Source organism: Bufo gargarizans, chromosome 1 (assembly GCF_014858855.1).
Source record: "Bufo gargarizans isolate SCDJY-AF-19 chromosome 1, ASM1485885v1, whole genome shotgun sequence".
Lineage (NCBI taxonomy): Eukaryota > Metazoa > Chordata > Amphibia > Anura > Bufonidae > Bufo > Bufo gargarizans.
The window spans coordinates 500,679,790-500,691,705 of NC_058080.1; the positions used below are offsets into that span (position 1 = coordinate 500,679,790).

At 43.6% G+C, this 11,916-nt stretch overlaps 1 protein-coding gene across 1 annotated transcript; it reads left to right on the forward strand.

Annotated features, from left to right (window-relative positions):
* Positions 1-718: 718 nt before the first annotated feature.
* On the forward strand, positions 719-7,097 carry LOC122933337 (leukotriene B4 receptor 1-like). Its single transcript, XM_044288287.1, has 2 exons — positions 719-853; positions 5,347-7,097. The coding sequence occupies exons 1-2, from the start codon at positions 839-841 to the stop codon at positions 6,412-6,414; spliced, it is 1,083 nt and encodes a 360-aa protein (XP_044144222.1). The 5' UTR covers positions 719-838; the 3' UTR covers positions 6,415-7,097.
* The last annotated feature ends 4,819 nt before the right edge of the window (positions 7,098-11,916 follow it).

Consider the following 11,916-nt stretch of genomic DNA (forward strand, 5'->3'; position numbering starts at 1 on the left):
TCGCAGCTCCCTGTCATTGAACCCGCTGCTTACAAAAAATAGCCAAGTAATTTGTCACAAAGGAAATTTTCACAGGACAGTTCTATTATGTTCCGCAAAATTGCAATGCACATGGCCGGTATCCGTGTTTTGCGGACAACAAAACAGGCAACGGTCATGTGCATGAGCCCTAATTGAAGGGAATGGGGCTGGGCTGCAATAGCAAACACACCTTATGAACACAAGAGGTGCCATTTCTCAAAAAATATACATGTTTTCTCAGTTCAGACATCTTTTTGTAATTGTGGCTTTTTTTGTTCATTGATTTATGTAAATCAGTTTATTTAAGAAAAAATTTTTTGTCCATTTATCTAAAATATCTGTGTTATAGCATTTGATCGTGAATTTTGTAATATATCACCATGTTTGCAATAAAGCAAATTATTTTTTCATGCTGATTTTATTATATATGTGTTGTTGTTTTTTTTAACTTTTACCAATTATTGTACCTACTGCATATTTTCAAATATATGCCAATGGTGAGAGGGGTTATTGAGAAACATATTGATGAATACTGCTTCCAGACAAGCATGCATCATTGCCCTACCCAGGAGATGTGTCTAAATATGGGCTGTAAATGCTACTTGTGAAATATTATAGGGTATTATAAAAGGAAATACTGTTACAGGCGGTAACAGTAGGAAGCTTTATTTGCAATACTCTGACGGACGATGTGGAAATATCCTGCAAAGAATCTCATCTACACACTTTGGAGAAGTAGTGTCTGCAGTCTTTTCACAGGTGCTAATGAATATTGACACACAAATCCGGATACTCCAGGTTCACAGTAGACTGCTACATGATGACTAAAAATGTAAGTACCATGTAAATCATTATTTTTTATATTAATGCTATTTTAAATATAAGATTATGTTACACTTTTGATTAATGAAGATGTTGGCTACATAGTTAGCAAATATATAATCTAGATTCATTACTTAAAGGGGTTGTGTCACTTCAGCAAATGGCATTTATCATGTAGAGAAAGTGAATACAAGCCACTTACTAATGTATTGTTGTTATCCATATTGCTTCCTTTGCTAGCTTGATACATTTTTTCATCACATTATACACTGCTCGTTTTCAGGGTTATGACCGCCCTACAATTCCTCTGTGATGGCCGTGCTTGCACACTATAGGAAAAAGTGCCAGCCTCTCTGGTGGCCGAGATCATGGCAGAGCACATAGGCTGATGCTTTTTTCCTCTAGTGTACAAGCATGACCACTGCTGATGGATTGCAGGGCGGTCGTAACCATGGAAACTAGCAGTGTATAATGTGGTGGAAAAATGAATCCAGCCATCAAAGGAGACAATATGGATAATAACAATACATTAGTAAGCGCCTTGTATTAACTTTCTTTACATAATAAATGCTTTAATTAATTTATTTACATATTTAGTTGACTAAACTGTTGTTTTTACATATTTTGTTGCTTTTTGTTAAAGCATGAGTCCTTAATCAGATTGCTCGAATGTCACTGATTATTACATCTAAGGCTGCGTTCACACGGGCGAGATTTCCGCGCGGGTGCAATGCAGTAGGTGAACGCATTGCACCTGCACTGAATCCTGACCCATTCATTTCAATGGGGCTGTGTACATGAGCGGTTTTTTTTCATGCATCACTTCTGCAATGCTTTAAAATTCGCAGCATGTTCTATATTCTGCGTTTTTCACGCAGCCCTGGCTCCATAGAAGTGAATGGGGCTGCGTTAATAACGCATTGCATCTGCAAGCAAGTGCGGGTGCGATGCGTTTTTCACTGATGGTTGCTAGGAGATGTTGTTTGTAAACCTTCAGTTTTTTATCACGCGCGTGAAAAACGCATCAAAACGCATTGCACCCACGCGGAAAAAACTGAACAACTAAACGCAATTGCAGCCAAAACTGACTGAACTTGCTTGCAAAATGGTGCGAGTTTAACTGAACGCACCCTGAACGCATCCGGACCAAATCTGTCACACTCGTGTGAACTCAGCCTAACGCTGGGTTCACACCTGAGCGTTTTACAGCGCGTTCCTACGCGCTGTAAAACGCACAACAGGCAAGAACCAATGATTCCCTATGGGAAGGGTTCACACCTGGGCGTTTTACAGCGCGTACGATCGCGCTGTAAAACGCCCGACGCTCAAACAAGTACAGGAGCTTTTTTTGGCGCGTTTGACACGCGTTTGGGCCATAGACTCTTTGGACAACACTGCTGTCAATCACCCAAACGCGCGTCAAACGCGCGTTCACTATGAAAAAAAACACGCATAAAACGCGCGACAAAAACGCGCATAGAAACGCGCGTTTGAGAAACGCCTAGGTGTGAACCCAGCGTAAATGGTTTCTTAAAGGGTTTCTGTCACTAGAATTTTCACTCTTAAACTAGCTGACATTAGCGATGTGCTAATGTCAGCTGCACCTAACTATGCCATTCTTGTGATTATTCATGCCCCAGTTACTGCAGAATTCTTACTTGTATAGTATGGAAATTAGCCTTTAGGAGCAGGGGGGGCGATGCTCCTGCTCATAGAGACTCCATTCTCCCACCTCATTACAAGCCCTCCAAGTCTTGATTGACAGGGCCAGGCAGCGTTCACATCCTCCTGCCGCCCCAGTGCGCTGGGTAAATCTTGCGTCGTTCAGTATTAGGCGCAAGCGCTGTTAGGGCAGGACGCTCGCCGGCTGCCAGCTTCCTCACCCCACCTGCGCTGAATACTGAACAGCGCGAGATTTCCCCAGCCCACAGGGGCGGCAGGAGGATGCGAACGCTGCCTGACCCTGTCAATCAAGACTTGGAGAGCGTGTAATAAGGTGGGAGAACGGAGACCCCCCTGCTCCTAGAGGCTAATTTGCATACTATACAAGTAAGAATTCTGCAGTAACGGGGGCATGAATAATCACAAGAATGGCATAGTTAGGTGCAGCTGACATTAGCACATCGCTAATGTCAGCAAGTTTAATAGTGAAAATTCTAGTGACCCTTTAAGTCAAGTAAACTAAGCAACAAACAGCAAAAAATGGTAATGAAGATACAGTATATCTCAAAGAGTCTAGATTTTACAGTTGCTAACCACAGAGTTAGTGTTATTCAATGTGTTTTCAGGTTTGAGGTATGCAAAACTTACCATGACGTGTATTGTGTGGCTTCTCATGTGCCATACTGTCTTGGAGAATTATATATTTTCCAAGACAGTATAGCACACGACAAGCTCTGACATAGGCAGGGTCGAAATGGCCCACCAGAGGGTCCTCCTGTGGGCCCAAGCTCTGACAATAATAAACCCCTAATAAAATAGGGCCCTTAAAGGGATTCTGTCACCTCGTTTTCGGTTATAGAGCTGCGGACATGCACAGCTAGATCGCCGCTAGCATGTCCGCAATATACCGGTCCTATAGGGCTGTGTGCTTTTATTTTGTTTAAAAGATGATTTAAGATGTAAATCAGCCTTGTAAGGTGCCCAAGGGGCTGTATGAACCTTCCTGGTGCCCAGCAACGCCCCCCTGTGAAGGAGCCCAGCACCGCCTATGTCCTCCGAATCTCCTCCTTTCATCACAGTTAGATTGCCGTAATCTCGCGATGCGCGAGCTCGCGCATGCGCAGTGCCCGTATAGTGTTCCTTCCCTGTGCTAGCATCAGCCTCAGGGAAGGAACTGCTCATGCGCGAGCTCGCACATCGCGAGATTACGGCAATCTAACTGTGACGAAAGGAGGAGATTCGGAGGACATAGGCGGTGCTGGGCTCCTTCACAGGGAGGCGTGCTGCGATCTAGCCGTGCATGTCCGCAGCTCTATAACCGAATACGAGGTGACAGAATCCCTTTAAGGTCCCTTATCCACACACGTGAGCCCTCAGAAGTTTTTCCTCTGGTGTGCCCAAAGAACTTCAGTCCAACGTTGGACCCACACCAATTGTGTACATGATGCATGCACCAATTGTTTTCACAGATGATGATTGGTCAATGTAGTCACTCCACCAATCAATGGAGGCAGTGCTGCAGTCACACACTCAGTCCACTACAAAGTAGACGGAACCATCTGCTTCCAGCGTCGGGGCTACTACTGAACAGCTGATCAGTGGGGGTGTGGCCCATCACTAAATATAAGATGGACAACCCCTTTAACATGCAAGAATTGTCTATGTAGCACTCACCCTAACAAAGTCGTGAGATCAGTGATTCAACTACATCATAAAGACACTTCAAAGGGGACTGATCCATACTGTTTTCTTACATATCACCTACAATCTTTACTAGTACTGAGCAAATCGTAGTATCCGAAAAGGGCGTAGATCCAAATTTCAGGAAAAAATGTGATTTGCAGCAAAGCCGACTTTCCTTGCGCTTCATGATAACGAGTTGATTTTCCCTGAAACGCAGAAAAAAGTAAAGAAAACATACTCCCCTCATCTATTTGTGCTCAAAGAGGCCGTCGCTGCCATCTTCATTGCAGAAACTGTACATCACCCTGCGCGAGATTTCGTGCAATGTCACCACATCGGCGTACCTGGCCAGTGTGAGGATGATCGGGCGATCCTGTCGTTCATACAGGCACCACCGATCATGGCTTCTAAGCAGCAGATTGTGCTAAACAGTGACCTGCTACTCAGAAGCCATTATTCTGTATGAGGGCCAGGGATTGCTATAGCGATCCCTCGTCCTCATACAGTGAAAGAGATTTCTGCATGTAAATGCGTGGTCTCCTTCACTGAACGCTTCCTTCCTAACAATCGGCCGCTCAGTCGGCCCATCTAAATCCACCTTAAGGGCTCATGCACACGAACGTATTTTCTTTCCGCTTCAGTTCCGGTGTTTTTGCGGACCATTCACTTCAATGGGTATGCAAAAACAACGAAAGGTACTCTGTGTGCATTCCGTTTCCATATTTTCGTATTTCCGTTACACAAAAAAGTAGTGCATATCCGATTATTGTCAGCAAATCACGGTCCGAGGCCCCATTCAAGTCAATGGGTCAGCAAAAAATACTGAGCACATCCGTATGTCATCTGTATTTTGCGGATCCATATTGTAGAAATGCTATGCCCAGCTCATATTGCTCATGTGTTTGGTTATTAATAGGCTATTATTTTTATTTTATTTATTATGCATAGGTCTGCAATGTTATGTTGTAACGGCACTGCAGCAATGATAAAGCAAAAGAAAATCCTGAAATGATTAGCAGTGGTATAGTAAATATGAGGTATAGTATAGGCCCTGTTGTACCCCAAGTACCTATTGCATGCCCATTCCCGTCTTGGTGAAAGGAAGTCGCAATAATTATAAAATGACAATGATTTTTTTTATCTCTTATTTCTTGACAGTACACCGTAACAGAGCAGATGACCGCTCTCCACATTACAGCTGCAATTTCCACTGCATTTACCAATTCCAGTTCAGATACATCTAAATCGTCTTCCGGTCTTGGCATTGCAATTCTCTCAATCGCCCTTATCATTGGATTCCCAGGAAATACATTCGTCATCTGGACAATCCTGACACGAATGAAGAAGCGTACTGTGACCTGCATCCTTATTTTACATCTGGCCATAGCAGACATTTTTGTCCTCCTCACTGCCCCGCTTTTTCTCCACCTACTTTCCACCGGTATGTGGGTATTTGGAGAGGTTATATGTAAAATGTGTCGTTACATTAGCTGCTTGAGTATGTATACCAGCATATTCCTGATCACCTTCATGGGCATGGACCGCTTTCTAGCTGTCTCCAGACCTTATGTGTCACAGAAAATCAGGACAAAGGTGACTGCCCGGATTATAGTTCTTGCACTATGGGTTATAGCATCATTGCTTTCAATCCCTACGCTAATTTACTTTACAGTAAAAACTAGTAATGGTGTACCACTTTGCATCGCCGAGCATCCTCCAGTAAATGGCGGTTTCCAGCCCATAGTCTTTCAATATATGTTTGAAACTATGATGGGATTTGTTATACCTTTCACAATCATTGTGTCATGCTATGCCTACATTGGACTAAGGTTACGTACGGTGAAGTTTCAATCAAAACATAAGACAAGCCGACTGGTCATCATGATCATAGTAATCTTTGCTCTCTTCTGGACTCCATACCATGTGGTGAATATGATTCAGGTTTCAGGAGAATTGTATTCATCAGAAAAACTAAGAGTCGCTGTTAAGTCTGCTAAACCTAATGCTATAGCTCTTGCTTTTCTCAGTAGTAGCATTAATCCCGTTCTATATGTTTTTGCTGGTGGCAACTTCATTAGGACTGCTGGTTTGGGATTCATGGCCAAACTATTCGAAGCAACAGGTTCTGAAGCAAGCAGTTTAAGAAAAGTTTCTCAAGTTTTATCGCAGAAGAGTCGAAAACAGTCAACAGAGCAAGGAAAATTAAATCAAACTGTAGAGGAGTGAACATTAACATTCTGCAAAAAAACAATAGGACTTAAAAGAAACATGCAAGCACAAAAGGAGGAAAAGAACAAATAAAGACATATATCTAGGCCTGATAAACATGAATATATTTTCATGTCTTAAACAGAGGATGTTCCTATTTAATATGGAATTGCTATCTCCTTGTGACATAATCAAATCGCATTAAGGGATTATAATCATCATGGGGAGGTTCCTCACTCAGGACCCCTTCAATAAACAGGAACAGGATGATGTTCTAAAAAAGAACTGAGCCATTCATGTACTCTACACAAGGATATGCCTTTGCTGGACGATGGACGCCCCTTCCCTTGGCAAAATTAGCTGTCCACCTGGGGTGTTAAGAGCCGGGACCTGCATCAATCAGTTGACCAATACAATTGCTTAATGTTAATTTATAGTTTAAAAACTAGGGTTGTTGCGGGTATCGAAATATCGATACCCAATCGATACTTTTGTCCCGGTATCGATACGATACAGGGATTTGACATTTATCGATACTAGGCTGCCGTACTGTGCAGCCTAGCCTCAGAGAACATGAGCACACTGCTGTCAGCGCGCTCATGTTCCCTCAGCAGCACAGGGGAGAAGGAGTCACTATCTCCCTCCCCCTGTGACGCCACTGCTGCCAATAAGAAGAGAGATGGGAGGAGGAGCCACCAATGATAGTAGAGGACCTTTGAATGGGTCCAAACATTGTAAACTAACTATCAGGATATGTAGAGCCCAGGGATCTCACTGGACTTACTATTATTTCTGTGCGCTGCTCCACTTGCCCGCTGTGGCCCCCGGTATATTCTCCCGCTCTGTATGCTAATTGCTAGCATCAGAGCAATGGAGAGGAGACTGCCCTTTTTCTCAATGGGCGTTCTTTCTCCCTGGCTGTAGCGCTATCCAATCAAAGCGCAGAGCGTCGCAGCCAGGGAGAAAAAAAACCTCACCTTCTCTGGCTGTGACGCTCTGCGCTTTGATCTGACAGCGCTAAAGCCAGGGAGAAGGAATGCCCATTGAGAAAAAGGGCAGTCTCCTCTCCATTGCTCCGATGCTAGCAATTAGCATGCAGAGTGGGAGAACATACCGGGTGCCACAGCGGGCGACCCGAGCGGCGCCCAGGAATAATAGTAAGTTCAGTCCTATTCCCCTTCTCATTGGTGGCAGTGGCAGTTCTTATCAGAGCCCCAGCATTGAAATCCTGGGGCTCTGATCGGTTACCATGGCAGCCAGGGCGCTACTGAAGCCCTGGCTGCCATGGTAACATCCCTGTTGCTGTGTGTACTATGCATAGGGCAGCAGGGAGAGTCTGAAGTCCTATACACCCTAATAGAGCTCTATTAGGGTGAATAACAAGGGATTAATAGATCCCAGGTTCTAGCCCCTAAGGGGGCTTATAGTTATTAAATAAAAAGTAAAAAAAAAATAAGTAAAAAAAATATATATATTAAAGGGGTATTCCCATCACAATGATCACAGTTTAATCTGTTAATAGGGTGCCAGTGATCATTTTTGTAAATATATTGTATAAGCAAATTCCCACCCTTCTTGATCAAATTCTTTCCCCCCTACCTCATTGTTGTTCTTTGGTCTCCCATAGTTACGGCCACAGCTGCCTGGCGATTCCATGGGCCGCGCCTGCGCAGATGAACTACATCCATTCAATGGCCGGTGTTCTAACAAAAATCCTTACTTCGTGAAAATACCTTACCCCTCGTGACTTCCGGAGTAAGGATTTTTGGTAGAACACCGGACTCTTTTATTAATTCATGAACGAGCACATCGTCTGAAACAGAGCCGTGCATGCTCTGTTTGCAGGGCAGACTTCGAAGACTCTGTAAGGACCTTCTGATGTCACAATATCATGTGACATCCCTAGGTCACGAGGGGCGGAAACTGGAGCGCTCTGTTATAACAGTAGGAAGGTCTGCAGCACTGAGAGGTTGAGAGAGTCTGACAGTGCTGGAGAAGTGGATGTAACTACTGGGAAGGGGCTGAGAATTGTATGTAAGGGGGGATTCTGTGTGGGACTGTATGCTGGGGGAGGGGCTGTGTGAGATTATATACTGGGCTGCTGTGTGAGATTATATACTGGGGCTGCTGTGTGAGATTATATACTGGGGGGCTGCTGTGTGAGATTATATACTGGGGGGCTGCTGTGTGAGATTATAGACTGAGGGGTGAGTCTGTGTGGGATTATATGCTGGGGGCTGCTGTGTAAGATTATATACTGGGGGACTGCTGTGTGAGATTATATACTGAGGGGGTGATTCTGTGTGGGATTATATGCTGGGGGCTGCTGTGTAAGATTATATACTGGGGGACTGCTGTGTGAGATTATATACTGCTGTGTGAATGTCCCTTTACCCATAGTAAACTAACTACACAGATCGGATGCACTGAAATCCAGCATTTTATTAATATGCAAATAAGTCTCAGCATACAATCCCACACACAACTACCCCCACTCAGCATAATTCGACAAGACACCCCCCCTTCATACAATCTCATACAGCAGCCCCCCCCCCCCCCCTTCCATACAATCCCACACATTTTAGCACCCCAGAAGCGGTTCAGGGAAGACAGATATAGCAGAGCTGTATTTGAAGTGATTCAAACACAGTGCTGGTAGTGGAGAAGTAGACAGATGTAGCAGAGCTGTATAAGAAGGGGTTCAGGAAAGACAGATGTAGCAGAGCTGTATATGAAGCAGTTCAGAGAAGACAGATGTAGCAAAGCTGTATATGAAGCGGTTTAGGGAAGATAGATGTAGCAGAGCTGTATCATAAGCGGTTTAGCCACAGTGCTGGTAGGGGACTGGGGAAGACAGATGTAGCAGAGCTATATAAGAAGCGGTTCAGGAAAGACAGATGTAGCAGAGCTGTATATGAAGTAGTTCAGGGAAAACAGATGTAGTAGAGCTGTATATGAAGCGGTTCAGGGGAAAAGATAAGACATGTTCTGTGTGTAAAACTGTATTAGACTGCAGGACAGCCACATGTTACTGTCTACTGAGCTCACTTATCACAGCTCTCTAAATGATGATTCCCCATCAGGGGGGAGGGGCCTCACAGACACTGCAGGCTGATGACTCATACTATCCACATGAACTAGCACGCAAAGACTGAGTTCTCAGTGTGATGTCATAAAGAGGCGTGGCTGGCCTTCACTCAAACTGCCTAAGCCCCCCCAGCCTTAGAAGCAGAAAACCAGGAAGTGAACTCTAGAGCTTGGCTGAAGGTGAGGATGAAATAGCAAGATGGGAATAACCCTTTAAGTATAAATCAACCCCTTTCCCAATTTTACATATAAAATATATAAACAATAAATAAATAAATATATCACATATCGCCACATCCGAAAAGTCCAAACTATTAAAATATTTTTAAAAATATCCTATGCGGTGAACGCTGGAAAAAAAAAACTAAAAAAACCTGTGATTCGCCATCTTTTTAAATGCGGAATGCATGCTGCTTTTTTGGAGTTATATTTTTTTTGCATGGTATCGAGTATCGCAATACTTTTTTATGGTATCAAAATCGCATCAAAATTTTGGTATCGCAACAACCCTATTAAACACATTAATGTGTCATAGTGACATATCAAAGTTTTTGATCAATAGGGGTCCAAGTGTTGAGACCCCCACGACCACTAAATTGGGGATGGGGATGGACTTGAGACAGGCTCACAGGGTTTCTATTGAGAGCATCTTCAGGTGTGAGGAGACACGACATTCTGGGTGAGAATAGTTTTAGAGATTGGTGGAGGTGCAAATGCTTGAGACCCCCACCAATCTCTAAAACTAGGAGACAGAAGCACTCACCCAGAATGTTGGCTCTCCTCGCACTTGAAGACAGTCTCAATAAAAAGTCTGAGACTATGACATATAATACATTTTTAAAGCACAGTTTAAAATTGAAAAGAATTGTTTCATCTGTAATAATACAAAATGTATGTAAGGGACCCAGGAACTCATTCCTTGGAAGCCTTTTTTCTTATCTGCTAAAAGCACTGGTTCAGGGTTCAGCTATTTGAAACATCGATATATATATACTATATAGATATAGATATATATATATATATATATATATAGTATATATACAGTAGTGATGAGCGAGCATGCTCGGCTGAGTACCGGTTCGGCTCAAGCATCGCTATGCTCGGCAGATCCGAGCGCTAGGCCGAGTACCACATGTGCTCGAGCGCCATGCTCGAGTCTCCTCCCCGCACGTTTGGCGCCTTCTAAGCAGCCAATAAACATGCTGGTAAGTATTGCCATCACTGTAATGCCATTAACCATGTTTTCTACTGGCATTACAGTGATTGGCTGGCCGGAACACGTCATCGGGTGCTATATAGCACCCGGTCACGTGGGTTTGGCTCATTGCGAGTCAGGGAGAGCTGCTGTTAGGAAGGGACAGAGAGTGTAGAGAGGATTTGATCGCAAATTACTCATTTAAAAGACGTTTCAAAGACCCAAAAGTCCTTTTAAGGACTAAAGTTTGAGTTGGCAGCAATTTAAAGTGCAGATTTGCAAATCACTTCATTAGCTATTTTAACCACCTCCCATCCGCCCATAGACTAAAATCGTCCGGGAGGTGGTTCTCCATTTCTGAATGGACATTTCTGAACGTCCATTCAGAAACTGTAGGTGCAATCTAATCGTGCAGCTGCTGATCGGGTTGCCCGCTGTCAGTGACAGCAGGGCAACCCTTAGAGAAGGCAGGGACAGTGCCCAGGTGTCCCTGTCTTCTAGATCACTGTATACACAGCGCTCGCTCGCTATGCGCTTCCTGTTCCGGCCCGGCAGTCATGTGATCGTCGGGACCAGAGAGTCTTTCAGAGACCTCGATCAGCCCTGCACTGAGGCTGTACAGCACTGTATTGTGTTATACAGCCTCTCTGGGGGGGGGGTGTATTTCTCCTGTAACTGGGGCTACTATGTCAGCCCCAGTTACAGGAGAAATCAACAGTGAAAAAAAAAAAAAGTGAAGTAAATGTCCCCCAGAGGTCTTGTATGACCTTATGGGGGATGAAAAGTGTAAAATAAAAAAAGTGTTAAAAAAAAAGGTTTCACATGTAAAAAATAAATGGCCTTCCGGCAGTCCATGTACCAAACTGAAATCTATGCCAGCTAGTAGCTGATGTAGATTTCAGTTAGTATTTACACCGGTTGTCTGCATAAATAATGATAAATGTTTCGGAGCCGACGGTCCCACCCAACCTCACCATTCCCCTTTCACACACTAGCGGGGTGATGCAAAAATGCAACAAAAAAAAAATCAAATGGCATTTAAAAAGTTGTAAAACCAGCATTTGAGACTTTTTACCATGAGAAAACTGATGTAGAGGGAATGACAATATCCCCTTTATATTTTCAGGATTTTTTCACTTGTTTTTTAATACATCATACATAGATACCAAGTAATATGCCAGGGCTTGTCATACCAGATGAGTTTTGTGAACTACTAATATAAGCATTAGATCTTTGCA